This window comes from Otolemur garnettii, unplaced genomic scaffold (genome assembly GCF_000181295.1).
Source record: "Otolemur garnettii isolate 467f Iridium unplaced genomic scaffold, OtoGar3 scaffold00007, whole genome shotgun sequence".
NCBI classification, from domain to species: Eukaryota; Metazoa; Chordata; class Mammalia; order Primates; family Galagidae; genus Otolemur; species Otolemur garnettii.
In genome coordinates this window covers 3134739-3153962 of record NW_003852402.1, presented here as the reverse complement: position 1 = coordinate 3153962, position 19224 = coordinate 3134739, and the positions used below count along the sequence as shown (strand labels likewise).

General features: G+C 55.2%; 1 protein-coding gene across 2 annotated transcripts in view; it reads right to left on the bottom strand.

Annotated features, from left to right (window-relative positions):
- Positions 1-19224, bottom strand: part of CELSR1 (cadherin EGF LAG seven-pass G-type receptor 1) — a 138559-nt gene that overhangs the window by 66222 nt on the left and 53113 nt on the right. For both annotated transcript variants that reach the window (XM_003783422.3, XM_023509426.1), the window contains exon 2: positions 13927-14565. In XM_003783422.3, coding sequence (XP_003783470.2) covers positions 13927-14565 — 639 coding nt within the window. The remainder of the gene's footprint in view (positions 1-13926; positions 14566-19224) is intronic.

Sequence of the window (19224 nt, the reverse complement as noted above, 5' to 3'; positions counted from 1 at the left end):
TTACCTGAGCGGGTGACCACCAGACCCTCTTGGACCCCAAATCCCTCCTCTCCTAAGGGCCACCCCCTCCCGGCTGCACCTTCACTGCACTTGAGAGGCTGTTTCTCAACGCGTTTCTCCCACAGTTCTGTGGGGGCAGCAGCAGAGTTTGCTTGGGGGCCAGGCCTGATGATGCCAGGCACATAGTGGGTGCCCCATAAATGCTTCGTGGGTGCAGGGCACAGGACGAGCCCCCCATGGAGAGGGGCTGCCGGCATGCAGCAGGTATTGGCAAATACTTGTGGAATGCGGCCACGGAATGCCAGGAGTTTCCCCAGCTCCAAGCCAATGATTAACACGCGTACTTAATCTAGAGCAGAGTTACAGAACCAAAAATTCACACATCTGATCCCAACAATGTGGGAAGATGTTGATGTAATCAAGAATTAATTTTACAGTGAGACGCCTTTTTTATAAAGACGATGAGAACTGTGAGCAGTCCAGCTTCTTATGAATCCAGCCAGGGAAAGGGCCTCACCTCTGGGTTCCGGCACTTTCCTCAGGCTGACAACTCTCAGGTCCAGGGCCTCCCCAGGAGGAGGGTCTGCTGCAAAGTCCATGCGTAGGGACACTTTCTGTGCAGCCCCTCAGCTCACCCGTGTGGACCCTACAGCAATCCTTGACTACGTCCTTGACACTGACCTCTGCATCTTTCAACAATGGCTGGGGGGAAATCCTACGTTATGGCTTTGCAGATGCCCCCACCACTGCCAGTGTCCAGCCACCCTCACAGGCCTGGGCAAGAATTTGAGATGAGATGTGATACAATAGTTTTTAGTTCTTAAAATCATCTCATTTAAGGTGAATCATTTGCATCAGCTGTGGCATGCCGACACCTGGGATTTTCTAACACGTCTTCTATAAGAAGCGCTATTTTATAGTGATACACATTCTCGGATGTGCTTACGAGCAAGGTTTAACTTTATCTTTCTTTTTCTGGGAATGCTCATTCAAGATAAATGTGGCATTTCCCTTACACCCCAGTATTCCACTTGGAGTCAATGCTTGCTCTGGGTCACTCAGAGCCTGACTGAAGCCTCCACCTCCTCCCCTGCAGTCCCAAGCACTCCCTGCCAGGGCTTCGGGGCTGAGCCTCCAGGTTATGGCTGCAAATGCAAAGCCCCAAACAAATTTTGTAAAGGACCTCAGCAGGAAAACATTATTAACTGCAAATAAAAACTCCCAAGAGCCCAGGCCTGTCCAGTCTTCCGGGCCTCAGACACACCTCCATCACTGGGCACCCGCTCTATACCAGGATTGGGGCTGAGAGTGAGGGGTCACTGCCCTGCCTGCTCAGAATAGCCCAGGGCCAGAGTCACCAACCCTCAGCCAGAGGAGTCCCCTGGAAAAGGCCCAGCTCCACAGGGCTTACCCAAGCAGCTTACCTGCAACAGGTAGGGGCCAGGTGCGGGGTGTGCACCCGGTGGGAGCTGTGAGCAAGAGAAGGCCACCACCTCGCTATGTGGGGACTCTGGCAGGCCAGGGAAGACAGAAGGAGGGGGTGGGCCACAGTGACATCAGATCTGGACGAGGAGGTTCTGAACCAGGCAGATCTGACCAAAAAACCCTGTTCAAGAACCTGCCATGGAGCTCCAGGACTCCCCCAGGACTGCTCCAAGGAATGCGGGAAGGAGGTCCAAGGAGCCCAGCCCAGCCAGGACTGCAGCAGAACTGGGGCAGCAGAGTGAGATGCTCAGGAGGGCTGGGGACAGCCCCACCGGGGGAAGGGCATGTAAAGGTTTGACGACTTAAGTTTTTAAATAAATAAAAACACAATCCCCTTCTGGTCCTAAGAAATAGCTAAGGGCTTTGAACTAGAAAAACTAGAATTTCCAAAGGCAGCAAGGGTAAAACTCGGGCCCTTTGAAGCCTGAAGTTGAGGCAGAATTAAAGATCAATGAGGAAGCTGAGACAGATTTAGGAGCCGGGGTGGGGGGATGTGGGGGGAGAACAGCCACCCAGGACACTTTCCCAGTCAGGTCACGACACACAGGCGCACAAAACCTGACCATCACCCAATTCTCACGGAAGGGCTCAGTCCCCCGCTGGCCATTAAACCACCAGCGTCACCACCAGAAGTGAAGCTTCTGAACAAGGTGGCACTGGTCAGAGCTTTGCTACCGGAGCAGACGAAAAGGAGACGAGGAGGAGGAGGGAACACCCCAGGGGCCTGGCAGGGAAGGGCACATCAGAAATGATGACGCACTCAACAGATTTGCCCTCCCATCCTTCCACCACTCGTCCACCCACCCACCCACCTTCCCAACCCTCCTTCCATCCTTCCACCCAAACACCCATCTAACAAACTGACCGATGGGGGCCGTTTGGGGTACAAATGTAAACATCTAGAATAAAAATTTCAGGACGTTCAGGAAAACTGAAATTATGTGCTAAGAGTCTCCGAGCAGATGGGAGACATGGAAGCCTTGCGGGTGCTGGTGTTCAGGTGGACACACGCACAGTCGATGCCTCCCACCACAGAGCAGCAGCGGCAAAGCCCTCTCTGGTCCAGCCCATACCAGCTGCAGCAGCAAGGCCCAGAGGACACAGGGCTGTGCAGAGAGGCTCTAAGCAGCCAAAGCCTGGGTGGGGGTTGTGTGCAGCAGTCCGCACTGGTCAGTACTCCATCCCTCGGCCCCTACTAGGGATCTTCAGCATCCCCATGGCATACAAGCCAGGCTGACATAGAGACAGGTGGACAGATAGAAAAGGCAGGGTCACACGACCAGGCTAGAGCCTGAGTAGCTAAGCCTAGTGTCCCCCGACCCTGGCTAGCCTGAGGCCCACATCTGGGGGATAAAGATACTGGAAAGACCGTTCGAGCGGCACTGGTGTCCAGAACTCAGCAATGTGAGCAGACGGGCCTCCCTCCAGGGCAGGTCTCGGCACCTGGTTGCATGAGTGAGTGCCCAAGGCTCAGAGAGGGCAATGACCAGTGGGAGGCCACACAGCTGCAGGGAGGGGCACGCCTTATACCTGCCTCTGCCTCAGAGTCCACATAGAGCGTGTAGGGATGGTCAGAGAGGGAGTCGGCTTCTCCACCGTCCCCCAGTCAGTGTCCCCTGTGAGTGTCCCTGTAGGAGGGCAACCCAGAGGCAGGATTGTAGGCACAGCCCAGGCAGCACCACTGCTGGGACAGGGGTTTCCTGAGCAAGCTCCTGCCCCAGGCCTTGCTTTCCCAGGAGGCAAACCCACCCCACAGCAGGGACTGCTGTCTCTCGCCAGGCCTATCCACGGCACCCAGAGGCGTCAGGAGAAAGGAGCACATTGGGGGGAGCCCCGAGCTAAGCTCCACACAGGCGCTGATAGGATTGCTCTTGGGTCCCTTTCCTCACCACCTTCCTGGGCCTGGGGGCCTCGGAGGTCCCCCCTCCACCCCCCAGCTCTCTCTTCTCCACCCCACCCTGCTCCCACACCTCCAGGCCCTCAGGTTTCACGCTGTGTTTGATTTTCTCACCTCCTGGTGACATACTCTGCACCTGGAGTCCCTTCCCTGAGTCACACCCACAGGCGGCCCAGCTCCACCCCACCTGGCAAGGCTGCCAGGAAAGGCCTCAGCTTGAAGACAGCCCTGACAGTTGCCCCACCAGCTAGGAGGGGGCAGCCTGACCTCAGGAGTACAGAGGTGGTGGCTTGAGGGAGTGGCCGTCCAGGGCTGATCTTCTCAGGATGACTTTATAATTGTATTGGAAGCAAATTCCCAGAACTACAGACACACCCATTTTTAAAAGTATAAATAAAAAATGCATTCCAGCAGAAACAAAAACTATTCCTACTTACCCCTATGAGAAACATACACTCTCTCACATGTGTGTGTGCATGCACGCACACACACACACACACAGAGGGCAGTGAGAGTTTTAAGCTCCTCTGATACCTAGCAGTGCAAAACCCCAGGTCCCTGCAGCACTCGGGCCAGTGGCCACACCAGTCCTAGCCTGCGATCCCACTTGGGGACCCACCCTTTCAGAAAGTGGGTGCTTTCCCCAGCCTCCCTCTCCTTGATACCTTGCAGGTGAGGAAAGTAGAAAAAAGCCCACCCTGCCGTAGGATACAAGGTGCCCTCCCAAAGGATTATGTCCACGTGTAATTCCTGAAGCCCAAGATATTACCTTGTCTGGTAAAAGAGTGAATATTATCTTGCATGACAAAATGTGAGTGGGATGACCTTATCACCTGGGTGGCCCTGCCATCAGGTACATTCTCCTAAGAGGGCAGACGGGGGCAGAGCCTATAGGGAGACAGCACCAGCCAAGTCATCAGGAGCCGTAAAAGACAAGCAAGGACCCTTCCCTGGAGACTCATGTTACCCCGACATCTGCAGACACCTTGACCTTAGACTTGGGGCTCTAGAACTGTGAGAAAAAAAATCTCTGTGGTGTTAAGTGACTCAACTTGTGATCAGGTACTACAGCAGTCACGGCAAACACACAGACCCAGACACCCCACAAGAACCATCCAGATTCAGCAGAAACACTTTTCTGGGGACAGTCCCCCCCGAACCTCTCGAGTCTCAGTGGACTTCACTCTGAGTCTCAGTGGACCTGGAGCGACTGAATATGAAATGCTGTCTCCATTCCCAGGCTTCCCGCAATGGTGTGAGGACCCAGGTGCTGAATGGACAGGTCCCCCTCTGTGGACCTCAGATGGCTTGGTTGCCAAAATTGGTGGGGGAGGGGCAATCATAAGGCCCTGACACCTGGGCTTCAGGAATGCACCTAAGGGGGTGGGAGGGTTTAACCCAGCTGACCTCCAGGCCGTGAGCACCCTGCAGCTCCAGTGCCAAACTGGAGCACAGAACCCCACCTTGGCTCTCCAGTAAGGCACTTCCAGCCCCACCCCCAACAAAGGCACAGTCCTTCTGACTCAAGGACAGGGACAACATGGACTCCTCTTCAGAAGGACATTGGTGGGCACAGCCTGGTGGTGGGTCCTGATGGTGCTCAGCCTTCACGCCTCCCTGGGACATGGACCCACACAGAGACTCCAAGCTCCTGTGGGGTGGAGCGGGGCTCCCCTTGTGCCTGCTGGGCCTCTGCAGCCAGCTTTTCTCCAGGCATCCCAGGGGGAGGTGACAGAGCCCAGCAACAGCCTCATCCTAAGAGGGTGGGGTTGGGTGGGGACGTGCAGGTGGGGACGGATCTGGGCCCCACACCTGGGCGGGAGGGTGCCATGGGGCATGGTCCCTACCAAGCGCTCAGCTCCTGCTGGTGGGCAGGAGCTGGCGGGAGGAGCGGGTGGGCTGGCCTGGCCACGCCTTGGAGACAGGGATGGAGGGGAGCCTGGATGTGGCCACACTCCTGCCAAACTCAGGAGGGATAACCCGTCCGGGGAAGCAAACCAGGCCGCGGGGCCAGGAGGGGCATGCCCGGCACATTATCAGTTTGCAGGGAGCCCGTGCCAACTGCCAAACAGAGGCATGTCCAGACTCAGCTGGAATGCTAACAAAAACCTCAGTCATCAAGGAAAACGGCAGCTCCATACCCCGATGTCCAAATTCCCCTCCACACACAGGCTCAGAGTGAACGGACCGATGTTCAGACAAAGAAGCACTTGGATACATCACATGGAGTCAGGTGTGTGACCTGACCATCCCTGGCCCTTTAAGCCAGAGGTATGTGATAAAAACTGTTCCCCAGGAGCAGGACAGAGAGGTCCTGTCTGTCCACAGCAGGGAAAGGGCTTGGGAGTGTGACCAGCCGGGGGGAGGGGGGACGGGGGGGGGCAGGATGGAACCAAGAACATTCCCCCCACCCAAGGTCCTCTGGGTAACCAGTCTCAGGAGAGAGGCTCAGACTGGGCTCCCAGCATCTGCCCACCACCCTCAGTCCATGTCTTGGGCAGAGCAGTATCAGGACAGCTGACCCCCCACAGTGCTGAGGGTGAAGGTCTGCTGCTTCCTCATCCTGTCAACAGACACCCACTGAGCCCCCGGGGGGGGCAGGGGTTGTGGTCAGCTGGGCACTGGAGCCCCCAAAGGTGTCTCCATCCTAAACCCTGAAACCTGAGGACACGTGACCTCACATGGCAAAAGAGACTTTGCTGATGGGATTATATTAGTATCTTGGAGTGGGGAGGTATACCGGATTATGGGGTGGACCAATGTGAACGCAAGGGCCCAGGAGAAGTGAGTGGCAGGATCAGAGTCCAGAGTGACAGAGGCAGAGGCAGAGTGACGGAGGAAGGGCAGGAGCCGAGGCTGCAGCAGAAACAGCTGCTCCCTGGAGCCTCCAGGAGGACCCAGCCTGCCCTCACCCTGAGGTCAAGACTTCTGCCCTCTGGAACAGTGAGAAGTTAACCCTGCGTGTGGCAGCTGTCAGGGAACAAGAGCCCGACCTGCTCTCGGCCTTTGCTTCTGTTGCTTTCTGCAAGGGGCAGCTGTTCAGATGCTCACACGACACTCACCTGCTATGGTGGCGGAGCCCCAGACAGACAGTGAGGCCGCAGGGGACTAGGTGAGCTTTGACAGCAGCAAGGACAGGACCACAGGAGGTCAACTTCAGCCACTTCACTGTGGTCAAACATGTCAGTGTAGATTCCTGTTCCTCAAGGGCACATGCCCTTTGCCCAGCTGGGCTGACCCACATGCGAGCTGAGCAGGTAGGATGTCGGGAGGCTCGTGTTCAAAGGAAAGCAAACCACAGACACCCGCCTCCCACCCAGGAGCATCCTCCAGTCCCTCTGGTTGCCAAGAAGTGGCAGAAGCCCCGGAGTGGGGATGAATTGTGCTCCTCCCAAATGGACGTCCAAGTTCCTACCTAACTCTCGGTACCTGTAAACGTAACTTTATTTGGAAACAGGTTCTTAAAAATGTAATAAAGTTAAGATGAAGTTACAAGGCACTAGGTGGGACCTAATCCAGTGACTGACGTCCTTATGAGAGGAGGAAATGTGGGCGCAGGGACAGGCACACTCGGGGACACCACAGCGAGAAGGTGGAGGCAGAGACGGGGGTGATGCACCCATAAGCCAAGGGGCACCTGGAGCCGTCGGCAGTGAAGATGCAGCTGAGGACTGTCCTGCCTAGAGCCCAGGGGAGCACGGCCCTGCCCACACTTGGACTTCTGGCCTCCAGAAGTTTTGAGCTGCCAGTTTGTGGTCATTTTTCAAGGTTGCCACAGGAGCCTAAGGAAACTCCAGGGAGTGCAGGCTGAGCCTGGGACCATCCTGCCGGGGATGCTGATTCTATTCCTCCAAAGCCTCAAAATGTTCTCTTGGGGACGGAATTTCATGAGATACCTGGCTGAATTTATCCATACCCTGATCCTTCAGACAGGATTCTCAATCACAGAAAACAAAGTCATTAAGCTGGGCAGTGGCTCACGCCTGTAAGCTACTGGGAGGCAGAAGCCAGAGGATCACTTCAACCCAGGAATTGGAAACCAGCCTGGGCAACATAGTGAGACTCCATCTCTAATGAAAACATTTAGCTGGACCTGGTGGGCACCTATAGTCCCAGCTACTTGGGAGGCTGAGGCCAGAGTCGCATGAGCCCAGGAGTTTGAGGTTTCTGTGAGCGGTGATGACACCACTGCACTCCAGCCCAGCAACAGAACAAGACCCAGAATGAGACCCTGTCACTCAGAAATCCAATAATGCTCCAGCTTTACAACACCACACTCTAGAAATGCTGGGTACAACCCAGAGTCTGCAGAAAGCCAAATGGAAGAGACCTGAGCAGGACCAAAGGGAAAACCTGACGGAATCCTGAGTATCTGAAAAGCATGGTTTCCTGAGAAAGGAGTCTGTTCTGCTTTATCTGAGACTTTCATTATGGGTTCTGTAATGATTTCATTTTGAATGCTAATTAACTCTCTGGTTTAAGGACTAAATTCAACTTTGCTGGGAGTGCTTTGAAGTGGAGCTTTAACCCGGTGAGCATGGCAAGCACCTGCAGACCCTGTTCCTCCCTGAGCTGAGCGGACAACAGCCCCTCTGGGGGGGAGGGGGACATTTTCTACTCAATATGAAAGTGTAGGTCTTGGGGCGCCTGTAGTTCAGTGGTTAGGGTACCGGCCATATGTTCCAGGGCTGATGAGTTCAAACCCATGCTGGGCCTGCTAAACAAACAAACAAACAGACAAACAAAAAAACAGCCAGGTGTTGTGGCAGGAGCCTGTAGTCCCAGCTACTCAGGAGGCTGAGGCAAGAGAATTGCTTGAGCCCAAAAGTTTGAGGTTGCTGTGAGCTATGATGCCATGGCACTCTACTAAGGGTGACAAAGTGAGACTTTGTCTCCATTTTAAAACAAGAGAGGAAAAAAGAAAGTGCAGGTCTTCAGCTTGGGGTGGGTCACACGCTAGTAGATCATATGACAGACACACAGTGACCCCACCAAGAGAACTAAGATAAAACAGAGTCGGAATAAGTGTGCATTTATAAGAGAATCAGAGAAGTACCAATTTTCCCAAGAACAAACAGGTGATTAGATTTTTACACCATAAGTTTCTCTGGCCTTGTACCTTCACAGGAGGGCCCTTGGCCCTGGGGAGGCCCTCTCATAGGGCACCCGGGATGTCCCAGCCTGGGGGACTGGCACACAGCTCAAAGCCAGGACCACTGAGGCTCTGCCATGCCACTATGAACCCACTGATTCCCGGACCAGGTTAAAGCCCAGCTCGGGAACGCCAACACCCCACAGTCTGATCAGTGTGTCGTGCAAGGCCAGGCTCTGTGCTCAGCAGCCCCGGGTCCTGAAACCAGGGGGTCGGGAACAAACGCAACCCTAACAAAAAACGCCCTGGCCCACAAGCACACCAGGATGGGCACCAGGTCAGGCTTTACTCAGACACAGGGAGACAGGAGGCCATTCTCTGCACTGCCCCTGCTGCCCCTGCACCCCCTTCATATCACTAAACCCTGAACGATACCACCCTGCCCGGAAGTCCCAGAGCTGCTGCTCCAGACCACGCCCCTTGGAAGACCTCAAACTGTGACAATAAAGTCGAGGGCTCCCAGTTCTCCCCAGCATGGGCAGGGAGGGGAGAAAATTAGTTCCCAGAATGCTTGGAAAGGCCTAGAGGCCCGAGTTACCGCTCAAGGCCCTATGACGAGCACACAGGCAGCCCCACAGCACAGGGTGCTGGCCAGCTCTCCCAACAGCAGGACAACGTCAGAAGCACCCAGTGTCCCCAGGGAAGGGCAGTCCATGCTCCCACAGAGCCTGCTCCTCACAGGCCAGTGCCAGGGGCAGCAGCGGTGCCACAGTGACCACAGAGCAGAGGGAATCTCAGCCCTGAAGTGATGTCCTCCGGCTTCACATGCACACGGTGCCTCCCGGATGCCGCACGGGCCAGACTGTGGACACCGGCTAGTGGACGGAGACGTCGCCACCATCTGCCCTCACAGCGCCAGCACAGAGGGGGTGGCAACACCTGCAAGCGCCAAGTCTGGCCCTAACCATGGGGGTGGGGACGGTGGTGAGGATGGAGGGCCAAGGACAGAGAAGGAACCACCAGGGAAACTTGGGAGAAAGAGCACACAGGTGCAAGGGCCCCAGGGGAGAGGCAAGGGCCCCAGGGGAGAGGCAAGGGCCCCAGGGGAGAGGCAAGGTGATGTGACACATGGTGGGAGAAGGGACTGACTGGGGGCAGAAGGGTCAGGATGTGGTGACAGGGCAGACATGGGGACCAGGGCACATGGACCACCAACCCTGCAGTCTGACATGAGGGACAGGGCAGGAGACAGGATCAGAAGAGGAAATGTCTGAAATTCCTGGGGGTGTTGAGGAAAAGAGGACAAGGGTGGCTGAGGTTCCGGCCCAGGGGCAGCTATGATGCTCACACACCAGCCTCGGGATGCAAAATCCCTGAGTCAGATATCAGCTCTGCACCTGGGTGTAGATAACACTGCGGTGACAACTGTCCCTGCTCCTGGGTTGTCACAGATAAGTGGAAAGGGCTTAGTAGGAGCAGTGTTCTCCTGGACTGTGTCACCATTTCTGTGAGGAGTGATCATGACTGGTTAACCAGGGAGCAGGGGCACCAGGAGGCAGGACCCGGTCTAAGCCTTGTCCTGATTGGAGCAGGTCAGGTTTCTTCCTGGGAAGGAAATTCCCTCCCTCCTGCTCGGGTGTGGGGCTCAGCGGTGGCCCCTCTCCTGGGTGGCAGGCGCAGCTGTCATCACCCACCACACTGCACCTTGAGGCCCAAGTGCCCATCTCATGGGGACAATTTTTACAAAATGCTATTAAATAAATAAAGCCAAAGAAAGAGCAGATGAACAGGGAAGTCCAGCCGTTCCACCCTTAAGGAGCTCACAGGACTAGCAGCTTGAGCTCAGAGGCCAAGAACACCTGGGTTCGAATTCCAGCCTCACTCCCTGCAGCACCATTGGCCTCGGGGGCACACGGAACTGCTAGCCTTTCGTGGGGCCCATCCTCTGCTCTGTGGGATGGGGAACAGCTTCCCTGACCTCTTCCCACTAGAATGCCAACCCCAACCCCTCAGTTGTGACAACCAAAAATGTCCTCTGGCACTGTCAATGTCCCCAGTGTGGGGGGCAATCACCCCTAGCTGAGAACCACTGGGCTAGATGCTTAAACGTTACGTACCTCAGTTTCCCCATTCTTACGTATTTATTCTTGAGACAGAGTCTCACGTCATCACCCTGGGTAGAGTGCTGTAGCATCACAGCTCACAGTAACCTCAAATTCTTGGGCTCAAGCAATCCTCTTGCCTCAGCTGCCCAGGTAGCCAGGACTACAGGTAACCACTGCAACGTCTGGCTAGTTTTTTAGAGACAGGGTCTCTCTTGCTTAGGCTGGTCTTGAACTCCTGAGCTCAGCTGACCCCCCTGACTTGGCCTCCCAGAGGACTGGGATTGTAGGGGTAAGCCACTGTGCCCAGCCTTGTTTCTCCATTTGTAAAGCAAGACCATAGGGCCACCCTGAGAGTTAAATGAGAAAATACAGGTGGAGTCTGGGGCAGTGACCAGCACAATGAGACACTCAACAAATATTAGTTACGAGTGGCTGCTGTCCTCAGGGTCGGAGACATGCAAACAGGTGAGTCGCACCTGATGTGAGAACAGGTCAACAGAACCATAATTATCAATACTAAGAGGCACCCAGGAAGCCATAGACCCACCAAGGAGGTCAGCAGACCTTCCGGAATCTTCCCAGAGCAGGGCATTTGGCAGACGGACAGGGAGAAGACGTGTCTCCGACAGCAGCAGGACAGGTGTTGAGGGGAGAGCTGGGCAGTGTCTGGACCAACAGGAGCCGTGACCCTGTCCTTAAGGCGTTTCACAACAAAACAGAACTGCAATGTTTACAAAAGGAAAGATGGAGGGGCCGGGAACAGGAAAACCAGCCTGTGTTCGCCACTCACAGTAATTCAGGAACATCCGCAGAGCTGAGAAGTCGGGAGGGTGCCGACACGTGTAAAATGCCAGCCCCCGCAGTCTGCTGACCCCAGACACAGACCTGGGACCGCTGGAGGGGTGGCCGCCCTCTGCTGCCTGCAGAGACCCGGGGATCCACATACCCTGGAGCCTGCACAGCTCTGGGGGCAGAGTGGATTCCAGAGACACGGGAGAGCTGTCTGTGCTTCTCCAGCATCAGATTCGCCAAGCTTTTCCTGGACTTAATTGCCACCTTCCTTTGCCCAGCTCCTGCCGGGTCTCCTGCCGGCTCCTGCCCCGCAACACAGGAAGCCGGGAGCTTCCAGCAGCCACCTGGGCCGGTTCCAACTCACGACTGGAGCTTGGCTTTCCAGGGAGCAAGTAATACAACCCTCCTGACGACAGCACTACTTTCATCGTGAATAAATGAGCCCAATTACCTCCTCGCAGGAAAAGGAGAGCTTCAAAGAGAAAAAAGGAAAACAGAGAGGAAGAGGGACCCAGCAAAAATAATCAGGCTTCATTAGTCTTATCTCTGAGGGAAATACACATGATAATTCTAGTGCCCAAAGAGATTCAAATTAGTCTCATGCCAGTCATTACATTTCAGCAGGTCTTATTGGCAATGACAGACGTGGCCCTTGCCCAGCCGTTATTTTTCTAAAAATGATTCTCCTGATGAAAAGGAAACTTGAGAACTTTAGAAATGGCTTCCACTCAGTGGGCCGTCATTTTAGGGTCTGCCCGTCCAGGGATCGCCCATGTGGCCCTAAAGCTGACTGTCCTCTGGATTTCCCAGCAGGCCTGCTGCAAGCGGCCCACCTGCCTGGCAAAGCCACCCGATGGGGGTCCTTGAGAGGTCCCTTCACCCAGTGAGAGGGACAACTGCACAGATTAACTGGGTCGCCCACCAGAATGGGCAGGGGTCTGGCTGTGCACACTGGCCCGGTATACAGCAGGTGCTCAGTCAGTGTTTGTGGGGTGGATGAAGAGGATACACTTGCTGGTTCCCTGAAGCACACAGGCTCTTTCCCAGGGGCCGACAGCCACGGCAAGAGAGGAAGCCAAAGCAGTCCCTGGCCACGTGGCTGGCGGGGGCACTGCCAGCTCACCTGTGGGGGGCACAGATGGCGCTGGCAGCTGGCATACCCTATCCTATCACACACTCCTGAGAGGTGGCACTCCCAGTCCAGAGTTGGGAGGAGGAGACCTTGGGAAGTTCCCAGGGACCTGGGAGCCACCAAAGCTCAAGGGCAGGAGAGAAGCCGGGCCAGGCCCCCTGCTAGCTACAGTCTTCAAATTAGGTGTGACTGTCAGGGGTGGAGGGGAGTCTCCTATGCCCCTGCCCGCCTTCCTCATGCACTGCCAAGCCCCAGTGTAGACGGGAATTTTCACTCAGCTAGACAGTGGGAAAAGCTCTGGACCCACAAGAGGAGTGCAAATGCCACAGAGAGTCAGTTATAACACCATCCTCCCGCCCCACCATTACCAGGTTATAACCAACCTAGGGTGCAGACGCCTCAATTCTTCCCCCCCCCCCCGGCTCCTCCTCTTCTGGTGCAGAGTCCCTTGGACAGATGGCTTCCTCTCTCTTTGTGCTCCCCTGAGCGCTTCCTGCTGGGTAAATGCTGCTAATACCTCAAATCCTAAGCTCGGTGGACCTGCACTGTGTGCTGTGTGAAGCCCCCAAAGCGCCCCCCCCCCCGCCTTCCACAGCCAGCGATCCCACAGGTGTGTGTATTAAACACACCAGGACAGTCCTTGGAAGGATCTTGAAGTTACCTCCGGTTTGGATCAAATCCCCCCCTAATCCCCAGATAGCTTTCCAAAAAAGACAGAGTGTTCACCGTCGGGACCATAATAAACTTGCTTTTCAAATGAACCATCATTTTATGTCATAGGCAATCAAAGACCAAAGTGAGATTTGCGGTCGAGATGCAGAGTGCTGTGTTTTTGTAATACTCCTGAGCTGGCTCCTTTCATATTTTTGAAAACAACTGTTGGCTGCCTTCGGAGCAGTTTATCTTTGTGATTAGTCAGGACCTCTCCAGGTGTGTGTGTCTTCCAAGGGGGGAAGGTGAGTCATTTTCTACACTTGCAACAAGGCCTAAAAAAATGAACAGCATCTTTCAAGGCCCAGATGCTGAACGGCTCACAACTTTCACCCTGGTTCTGTTGTTTCACACAAACCAATTAAACCTGAGATCTAGAGCAAAGCACTTTAGCTCTAGACCCACTTAAGAGAAGCATATCATTTTGTGTATTGAGGTTTCTCACACGGATCTCACCCGGTCACCCTGCCCTCATTCTTGTTAGGAAGGGAATTGAGTCAGGCGGATGTATGACACGCATGCCTGCCGGCTAAGGAGATGCCGCTTCCGACATCATCTCAAGGTCAGGGAGCAACACTTGGGCCTAGCGCCGGTACCTGGACCATTTCCCCAGGAGGGCAGTGGACAGAGGGAGTCTCTGGAACCCTCTGCCGTGTGACCTAGTGGTGTCTGTTCAAAGCCCAAGAGAGCCATCCCCCAGGCTGTGACCTACCTGTGAAGTCCTCGAAGCACTCGCAGGTGTAGCCCCCCTCGCGGCTGCGGCAGCGGCCATTGGCACCGCAGGGGCTGGAGTAGCAGAGATCAATCTCCGTCTCGCAGTAGTCGCCAGTGAAGCCGGGCGGGCAGCGGCATCGTAGCCCATTGATGGGGTGGATGGGCCGGAAGAGCACGGTGGTGGAGCTGAGGAAGGGCGCCGAGCTGTCGAAGCGCAGCACCGACACGCACTTCATGTAGTTCTCACACGGCTCCCGCAGGCAGATGTTGTCGTCGAAGGGCAGCACGCGCTGCGTGGAGATGGTGGTCAGCAGCGTGCGGTTCAGGTAGATCTGCTCCTGCAGGTCCTCCGATGGGAAGAACTGGCCGCGCACGCCGCCAGGCAGCAGCGCCGAGAAGGTCACGTTCAGGATGTTGGTGCTGACGTCCGTGTCATTCTGGATATTGAAGACGAAGACATCGTCCTTGGTGGTGGACAGCACCGTGGCCACTCCCTCCACGAAGAGGGCCAGCAGTGGGGACAGGAACTTCTCCTGCGACATGTTCTCCAGGCGGACGGTGATGCTGTTGGTGAGCATGTCGTCTGTGATGATGGTGACACGCAGGGTGCAGAGTGCCGTGACGCTGTGGACGCCGTCTGCAGGACACAAGGAGAGTGGTGGTCACTCAGATGCTGTGGGAGACTCTGCTCCCACCAGCCACACCCCAGGAGCAGCCTGGGACCCACACAGTGGAGGAGAATTGCGCCTGGGCACCCTCCCCACGTCCAGTGCGCTCCTTCCCTCACTGACACACAGGTGCCCGTCCAGAGGGGGGCTTTGTCCCCGTCCCCTGGAGCAGGTGCTGGGCCTCACACTTTCCCACAAGGTGCCACAGAAGAGACGTTCTGGACTTCGCAGTCCAGAACCCAAGAGGACGGGGGGTGGGGGTCTGCCTCCTCCTTCCTGCTGCCAGACGCCATGCTAGAGGCCCGGGGACAGCTAACCCAGGCCCCAGACACGGCCAGCCGTGCAGTTGAGGTGTGAGCCCCCTCCCACCAGAAGGGCAGACATCATGGGGCAGAGACCAGCCACCTCTGGGCCTCACCATGAGCAAATGACAGGGTCAGAGCTGGAAGGCTTAGGGATGGTGTGTTACACAGCACCGGACAACCAGAACAGACACAGTCGACACACAGAATCAATCGCCATAAACTTACCACAAAACACTGCCACTTGGCCAGGTGTGGTGGCGCACGCCTAGAATCCCAACACTGTGGGAGGCTGAGGTGGGTGCATTGCCTGAGCTCAGGAGTTCAAGACCAACCTGAGCAAGAGCGAGATCCCATCTCAAAAAAAAAAAAAAAAAAATAGCCGGGCATTGTGGTGGACACCTGTAGTCCCAGCTACTCAGGAGGCCGAGGCAAGAGGATTGTTTGAGCCTAAGAGTTTGAGGCTGCTATGAGCTATGACACCAGGCACTCTATCAAAGTGGCAGAGTGAAACTTTGTCTAAAAAACAAAAACAATTTGAACTTCATTGCCCATCATATAAAATATTAAGGTACCTCTAGGAACTGAGTTGTGCTCCTCTAAATCCCCGTGGGAGCCCTAAGCTCCATGTGATGGTGTAGAGGTGGGGCCTCTGGGGTAACGGGGGTTAGGTGAGGTCACGGCGGTGGCCCTGACAGGATTAGTCCCTGTGGATGATGGGTCTCTCTGTCCTGTACCATGCAGGGACACAGCCAGGTGCTGTCTGCAAGCCCAGGAGAGAGGCCTCCCCAGCCCCCGCCCCACCAGCACCTCGGATTTCCAGCCTCCGGGTCTATATGGAAAGAAACATCTGCCGTTCAGGCCCCCAGCCTGTGCCACGCAGACTCAGATATAGTAACGTCATTCAACTGGAATAAGTTTACATGCTAAACAACTTGCTAAATAATGTTAAAATAAGTTAACACGTTTGCATTATACAATATTCATAAATAACTTTTACTTGCCGTAGTCCCTGTTTATTATATATTTCTTTTTCAAAAATAAACTTAAACATTCCAGGACCCTAAGCTTAAGCAGCCACCCTTCCGGAAGTCTGAGCACACACCTGTGCACACACACCTGTGAACACACACACACCCCGAGAATGTAGAAACCCAACTGGGAGACAGATAAACAGCTACAGGACACACATGGAGTGCGTCTAAAATGCGTGCGAAACATTCAGTGAAGGGAAAGTGACATGCCCCTTGTGGTCCCATCAGTATGGGGGACACGTTACTCACTCACAGAAGTGTCGTAAGTGCATAGGGAATTCTGGAAGCACACGGTGAACCCCACGGCACTGGCTGATTCTAGGAAGGAGATAAGGATGGGGGTGGCCGAGACACAACCAGCATTTTACTTTACTGCTTGCTTTGTGTCACTCAGATTTCTCACAATGAACGTGGAGCGCTTGGGTCTCTAAGACTGCAAAAAATAGCCTGATCTGCTCCGTAATGAGGAAAGGATAACATGACGGCACCCATGTCCACAGAGGGGAAGCACAGCCCCAGTGGCCTCTGACTATGGACAGTCCATATCACTCTGCCTTAAAAAGCAAGGGAGCTCTGACTCCCGCCACCACACAGACCCTGAAAACATGCCCAGTGGATAAGACGGTCATAGAAGGTTGGACACCACACGGTTCCGCTTGTACGCAATCCTTAGAGAAGTCGGATTCTCCAGGAGGGAAAGTAGAATTGTGGGTGCCGGGCGTGGGGAGGGGTGTCAGTGATTAATGAGGACAGAGTTGCAGTCTGGGAAGACGGAACCCTTCTGGAGGTGGGCGGTGGTGACAGCTTCACAGCACTGGAAATGCGCTTAATGCGCCTGAATGATAAATTTAAAAATGGCAAAGATGGTAAGTTATATGTTTTGTATATTCCACCAGCATAAAAAATTTTAACAAGAGGAAAGATAGCCTGCCTCTGACCCACGGGCAGCACTCAGCCGCATGCCGGGTGCCCTTGAGATAGGCCAGCCTCAGTTTCCCATTACCACAAGCAGCCGCCACAGTCTCCTAAAACATTGATCTAATCTCCCCACTCCCTTGCGGCCCCCAGCGGCACCCAGAATGAAGCCCTCCATCTAGGGTTACATATCCATCCTGCCGTCCTGGGGTCCCTCTCGCCGCCTGAGGGCCTCTGCACATCCTGTCTTCTGTCAGGACTACTACCCTCCTTGATAGCCAGGGGCAGCTCCCTTGGCCATCTGGGACTGAGCTGAATGTCCCTAATCACAGGGATGTTCCATACCAAGCACCCCTCGGCCCTGCCTGTCATATCCCCGCTGTAAGCCCTGCACAACCAGCTCTGATGTGACTCTTCTCTGTTTAATTGTTTCTCCCACCGTGAGTCCCTGAGGACCCAGAACCTGTAGGTCCTGTTCCCACTACACCTGTCACATCTAGAACAGCTCCTGGCATCAGAAGCTGTTGGACAAACATTTGTAGGCGGGAGGGAGGAGGAGACAGGGAGGGTGGGGAGGAGGGGTGGGCGGGAAGAATGTTGGTTTCCAGGGCCGCTCTTTAACTCCAGAATCAACACTGGCTCCAGGAGAACAGTACCCACTTTTCCATGTAAGCTGTTTTTTGTGGCTGTTTGATTTTTTTCTTTTAGTACAGGCCCATTACAATAATACAGGTAGCACACTGTCTGCTTCCCTATGGCCGTTGTTATGAAACATCCTTTATCTTAAACCACACATGGATCTGTTTGTTCTGGCCCAGGAGGCAAAGGCCATATTGATTTTGAAGCTAAAAGCCCAACCTTCTCGGGGTGCTCCAGGCTGTCCTGTCTGTGCCCCCAGGGGTGGGACGGGGCCCCAGCACTCAGGCCCTCCCGAGGGCAGCCAGGGAAGGTGCTCTGGGCATTTCTCCCGGCAGCAGTGGCCTAGAAGCCAGCTCTGAGCACCGGGAAAGCACAAGTGCAATTCCACTGCTGTCCTTGGGAGAGAAGTGTCACCTCCTGCCCCTGAGACGGAGTAGGAAGGAGACAGAGCAGACGGGGCACAGGTGTGGGGGGTGCCGCCCAGGTGCTCTGCACAACCCAGACACGGCCCTGAGGGGCAGAAGGAGGGTGTGGGGCCCCTCCCCCCTTAGCAGGACCACTTAATAAAGTGCCTCAAGCTGGACTGTGTGGCTCACTGCAGCAGCCCTTTCACTTGTTTACTGCCTGCCTCTGTCTGGAGGCCGGAGTCTGACCTCAGGTGTCAGCCAGGCTTCCTTCCCCTCCTCCTGGCCTCTGCCAGGCTCCCTCCCTCCCTTGCTGTCCCTGGCCTGTAGGCACATCACTCTGACCTCCAGGCACATCACTCTGACCTCCGTCAGACAGTCAGGTTCCTCTGTGTCTCTGCATGTCTGTTTTCCCTCCTTCCAAGGACAAGTCCCTGGATTAGGGCCCACTGAATCCAGTGTGGCCTTATCTCAAGACTTACTCAGTTACATTGCAAACAACATCCCATTCTGAGGTTCCAGGCGGGCGTGAATTTTGGGAGATGCTATTCAACTCTGGACAGGTGGGAATGGGGGCTATAGGGAGGCAGGCCACAGAGACAGGGGTTGGATGGTCCTCAGACTATTAGGGCCCATGGGCCCTTGATGCAGGGTGCTGGGGGTGGCTGAAGGAGAAGGTCCCCAGAGGAGTGGACGGGGCTGCACCCCTGAGGGACCCACTGCTGCCCCTTCATAGCTGAGGACACCAAGGCAAAAAGGGGCTGGACATGGCTGGGGAGGCCACAGAACCCAGACACAACCCAGTCTTGAGTCACCACTGAAGGTGGATGGGGTGAATGGAGGGCACAGCCCAAGAGGACCATAGTCCCAGCAGGGAGGAGGAAAGGCTGATGTCTGACTCCATTATACACCCAGGACTGTGGGACGCAGGCAGTGGCAAGGCCCAGCCACACTCTGGGTGTCTGCATCATGCAACCAGACACCACAGTCTCAGGAACAGCGCTCCTAGGCCCTCCCATCGCCAGTGCCCCACAAGGCCAGTTTCATGACCCACAATGTCCTTGGTGTTCAGAGCTGTCCCTTGCACTGGCTGTGGTCACATCTACAGGGTGCTGCCTGCTGCCCAACCAGGAGGACACAAAGGCCACACTGTCCCTCCCAAGCCCTTCACAAGGGGCAGGGGGGGCCTGTACAGCAGCTCCTGGCAGCTCTTGTTCAAAGCCAGGGGACTCTGAAGTGGTTTTCTGTAGTTCTCTCTCTGGGGTTTGTTTTGGTGGTTTGAGGGTGGTTTTCTGTAGTTCTCTCTCTGGGGTTTGTTTTGGTGGTTTGGGGGG